Source organism: Portunus trituberculatus, chromosome 32 (assembly GCF_017591435.1).
Source record: "Portunus trituberculatus isolate SZX2019 chromosome 32, ASM1759143v1, whole genome shotgun sequence".
Lineage (NCBI taxonomy): Eukaryota > Metazoa > Arthropoda > Malacostraca > Decapoda > Portunidae > Portunus > Portunus trituberculatus.
This window is the reverse complement of record NC_059286.1, coordinates 11,136,140-11,141,139: the sequence shown is the minus strand read 5'-3', so window position 1 is coordinate 11,141,139 and position 5,000 is coordinate 11,136,140. Positions and strand designations below refer to the sequence as shown.

At 42.5% G+C, this 5,000-nt stretch overlaps 1 protein-coding gene across 2 annotated transcripts in view; it reads right to left on the bottom strand.

Annotated features, from left to right (window-relative positions):
• The window catches only part of LOC123511916 (protein amalgam-like), a 364,685-nt gene that overhangs the window by 32,406 nt on the left and 327,279 nt on the right, over positions 1-5,000 (bottom strand). For both annotated transcript variants that reach the window (XM_045267995.1, XM_045267996.1), the window contains exon 6: positions 1,743-2,061. In XM_045267995.1, the coding sequence (XP_045123930.1) occupies positions 1,743-2,061 (319 nt within the window). The remainder of the gene's footprint in view (positions 1-1,742; positions 2,062-5,000) is intronic.

Genomic DNA, 5,000 nt, shown 5'->3' with positions numbered 1-5,000 from the left:
AAACAAAGTGAGGCCGTACGGGAGAAGCGACAAGAGGAGGAGAAGGAAGAGGAAGAGGAGGAGGAGGAGGGAATTGAAGTTACGACAAAGGCAAGGAACAGGAGGAAGGGGAAGAGACGGAGGCAGCTTGGGTCGCTTCCTATCTCCCCTTCAGGAAGAGGACAAGGAGGGGACGAATTCCTCCTCCTCCTCTTCTTCCTCCTCTTCCTCTTCTTCTTCCTCCTCCTCCTCCTCCTCCTCCTCCTCATGCGTCACAAGCCACAATAGCGTCCTTTGCTGCCAATATCAGAGGAGGAAGGGCGTCAGGAAACCCAAACCCTTCGTCATGTGTGTGTGTGTGTGTGTGTGTGTGTGTGTGTGTGTGTGTGTGTGTGTGTGTGTGTGTCCTTCACCTCACCTCCCACCGCCTTCATTATTTCGTTCTCCTTGTCTTCTTCCACGTTCATATTTTCCTCTTTATCGTTGTCTCCATCATTGTCCACCACCAACACCACCACACCACAATCTTCTCCTCCTCCTCCTCCTCCTCCTCCAGCTATTTCTGCCCACGTAAGCCTCACACACATATATTGTCCTCGTAAATCTATAGAAATCACCTTTATTACTAACCTCTTGGCCCTGTACACCGGGGAGGAGGAGGAGGAGGAGGAGGAGGAGGAGGAGGAGGAGGTGGTGGTGGTGGTGGAGGAGGTATGGAAATGTGGACTAAGTGAACAGCTGGTGCTCAAAGGGAAGGCAAGGAGGAGGAGGAGGAGGAGGAGGAGGAGGAGGAGGAGGAGGAGGAGGAGGAGGAGGAGGAGGAGGAGGAGGAGGAGGAATACAATGGAAGACAAACAACAACAGACCTAGAGCTCCTTACTATGCTGTTTGTATAACTATCTTACACTAACTATTAGAGTAGAAATGACAGGATGGCCAAGTAGAGGAGGAGAAGGAGGAGGAGGAGGAGGAGGAGAAGGAGGAAAGCAAGAACAAGAGGAGGAAAGCACGGACATGTAGCAAAGAGGAAGAGAAGGAACACAAGTACAAGGAGGAGGAAGGCACCAACATGTAGGAAGAGGAAGAGGAGGAGGAGGAGGAGGAGGAGAATGAGAACAGTTCAGAGATAGAGGAAAATAAGAACAATGAAGAGGAAACTGCACGGAAAGACTATGAAATAAGACCATTGGAAACATAGAAGGAAAACAAAAACATACAGTCATAGAAAGAGAAGAAAGGGAAGGAAGAAGAGAAGGAAGATGAGAAAGATGACAATAAAAAAAGCATAAATCATAAAAAAATAGACAAAGAACAGAAAACAGACACATTTATAAAGAGAAGGAAGGCAAGGAAGAGAAGGAGGAAGAAAAGGAAGATAAGGAAAATGACAAGGAGGAAAAAATACTCAGAAACTATAAAAAAAATAGGAAAAGGAACAGGAAAATCAAAGACATATACTCCTACAACCACTCACGTACAAGGAAAAAGGAAGGCAAGGAAGAAGAGAAGGAAGATAAGGAAGATGACAACGAAGGAAAATAATTACTTAGAAATAATGAAAAAAAAAATAGGAAGCGGAACAGGAAAACAAAGACACACAATCATATAACCACTCACGTATTAGGAGGAGGAGGAGGAGGAGGAGGAGGAGGAGGAGGAGGAGGAGGACAATTAAGAGGAAACTGCACAGAAAGACGAAATAAAACAGACAATAAAAGACAGAACCGTAAAAAGCAAAGATATACACTGATAAAACCACTCACGTATAAGGAGGGTGGCCATCTTGCGGCGTGACAGTGAAGTAATCATCACTAAGAAGCTGCGAACCGAGCGAATTTTCCCTCATCCAGACCACGTGAGGCTCGGGATGGGCGGCGTAGAGGCAGGTGAGGCTGACGGTGGAGCCTGGCAGTGCCCACATGGTCTGCTTTGGGCCTTGAACTAATGGCTTGTAGTTCACGTTGACAATGACTCGCTTGCTAATGGAAGGAGGGTGGCCGTTGCTAGCGATGCAGAGGTACCCGCCTGCACTGCGCTGGTTCACTTCCTTCAGCGGCAGTGTGCTCCCGACGAAGTCTTGTACTGTTGGGAAGTGTTAAGTGAGGTGAGGCTGGGTTTGGTTAGGTTGGGTTCGGTTGGTTTTGGAATGCGTTGTTGTGGAGTTGTGTTTTGGTGTGTGTGTGTTGTTTTAGTATTCATGAGTCTCTGTATCTATCTGTTTCTCTATCTAACTGTTTATCTGTCTATCTGTCTGCCTCCATCATTCTCTTCGTTCTATTTTTATGCTTATCTTTGTTTACATTCATATTTTTATCTATTTATTCGTGTATCTACCTGCCTACCTATCTATCTATATATTTCTCTATCTATCTTATCTATCTATCTATCTATCTACCTATCCATTTATCCACCTATCAATCAAACCATCTATCCATCCATCCCTCCACTCACACACATTTATCATATCCATATTTCACCACATGGATTCCAATGTTTATAACTATTTCACCTGCCTTTTGTTCGCTCTGTGTTACCAGCAAGCGCCGTATTAATATTTCAGCCTTGGTCACTGCTCGAAATGTTTGCTTGTTTACACCTGTGGCGGGGATTACTCTGGCCGCGGCGTGCGTTAATAATCATGGGGAAGTATTGGCAGTATCGGTAATAGTCGCGTATGTTTGTATATGTACATGCTTTTGTATAAAGTTTATATTTTTTGAGCTTGTATACTTAATTTCTTTTTATGGGAGGGAAATGGGACGAGGAGAGAGAGAGAGAAGTGGAACGTACAGGAAATAGAGAAAGGAGAAGGAAAGTTAACGTAAAGGAAGAGAAGGAAGGAAGAGTATAAGAGATAAAAGAAAGAGGGGGAGAGCTGGAAAGGAAGAGGGAAGGGACAGATAAAGGAGGGAGAGATATGGGAAGTAAGGAAAGAGAGAAAAAAGGAAGACAGAAAGGAGAAAGGAGGGGAAGATAGAGGAGAGAGAGAGAGAGAGAGAGAGAGAGAGAGAGAGAGAGAGAGAGAGAGAGAGAGAGGGAGAGGAGGATAGAGGAGGAAGTGAAGCGACGTTTAGATGAGAATGGAGAGGGTGGGAGTGAAGGATGAAGGTCGTGCTGGGATTAACAAGAGACACATTAAGGAAAAGGTGCTTGAGACTAAGGATTGAATGGGTCTGCGGATTAACGAGAGTATATATGGGCAGAGGAAGGAGGAGGGAGGGGAGGGATTACTGAAATTGGCTAAGAGGTGAATGCATAATAATTGAGGTCACGGAATTTAAGACTAGTTGGAAATTTCTTGAGTTTTCCCTCTCTAAAAATAAGTCACGGTATTTATAGAAAACGGGGATTGAAATTTGGATAGATTGACGGTTACATGAATGAACTTAAAAGGAGAAAATAAGAAAAATATCCTTGTGTTCTCCCTCAAAAAGGAAAAAAAAGAAAAAGCCGCGGTATTTGTAGAAAATAATTATTGAAAAGAAAATGGTAGGAAATACAACGCACTGTAAGTATTAACATAATCTAGCTTGACAATAAAAATAAAAGAAATACGTAAATAATTGAAAGGATAAATAAAATGAAAAAAAAAAATACTCTTAGACATAATCACAACTTGATCTACTTTTGTATTTTGTTGTTATTCCTGTTTGTGTTTAACCCCTTCAGTACTGGGAGTATTTTTACCACGAGTCTTGTGTATGATTAGACGATTTTATTTACATTAGGAAGGGTTTAATGAGGTAAGAGGATTAGTGGCTAGAGTCTTCATTCTTTTATTCCCCACGTAAGTTCCTGAAGCTGTATAAAATCGAAGAATATAAGCAGAATGAATATGGAACTCGTCATAGCACTGAAGGAGTTAAATGTACAGTGAGTGAAGGGGTCTTTTTTTCTATGCCCTGGCCTATAGTGCCTGTAGGTAACTTGAAGAGTATTGAAGCGCTGTTCAGATTCCACCCATTAGTGGCGCAGGCAATTTTATTTATAGTGGTACCCATATTAGAGCCCATATCATAACCTAACTGCATCTTTGGTGTAACTTTAAACCACTCAAGAAATGGCAAAGCATCAAGCATCATCTCCCTTGTCTGGTGTTTAATGTAGCTTGAACTATTTACAGCGGCCTTTGTTACACCTGGAAACGCCTCGTCTCGCCCACCACCTCGACACACCACAGAGCCGTAGACTGGTGAGTGTTCAGTGTTGTCCTTGCACGTATTTGGTGGAGGGATGAGTAAAGACAAGATGTAGTTTGTACTTTGTTGTTGTTGTCACTGCTTCCACTGCCTCCACTACTCTAGGCAGGATTGTTGTTACTTCTGCATTTTTTACACTCAATTCTGTCACGTTGCGCCGTGCTTTCATGATTAATGTTATAAAGATGTAAGTTTGTGGAGGAGGAGGAGAAGGAGGAGGCAGTAGACACCTGCTGAAACGATAATTACTCCCAGTGAGGTCTAATAGCACTGGTTGAGGGGGTGCTGTGAACTTATCATCAAAAACAGCTGAGACCTCACTGAACGTTTCCCTTTGTGTCTCACAACACAAGGGGGCAGTCACAGCCTACCCTCTAAAGACAACTCTCTTCCTTCACACAAACCTCCATTCATTATCTACAAGTACATTCTTTACTCAAAATTTAAAACTGATTATAAATATATCCTCGGAGTCCCCTTCTAACTAAATTTATACATATTCATCTTGTTTGAGGACGGGCACCTCAGTGGCCTCTTGTGTCACAATTTTCGTTGTCCTTGGCCAGTATTCCCTCTTACATAAAAAAAAGTTATAATAATCATTTTAGTGTATTCACGAAGGCTTGTTACTGGAAAAACAGCAACGTACATGATAACATTTGGTTCATCAGGACAACCTCTATTTGATCTACTGCTGTGTTCTTACTGAATAACATCAAAGTTAAATCCAAAACATAGATAATTAAACTCCTGTTATTGATTTATTGATAGACGGAAGGCTTGAATAGGTAAACAAATAATGACAAAGGAAAAAAGTCACAA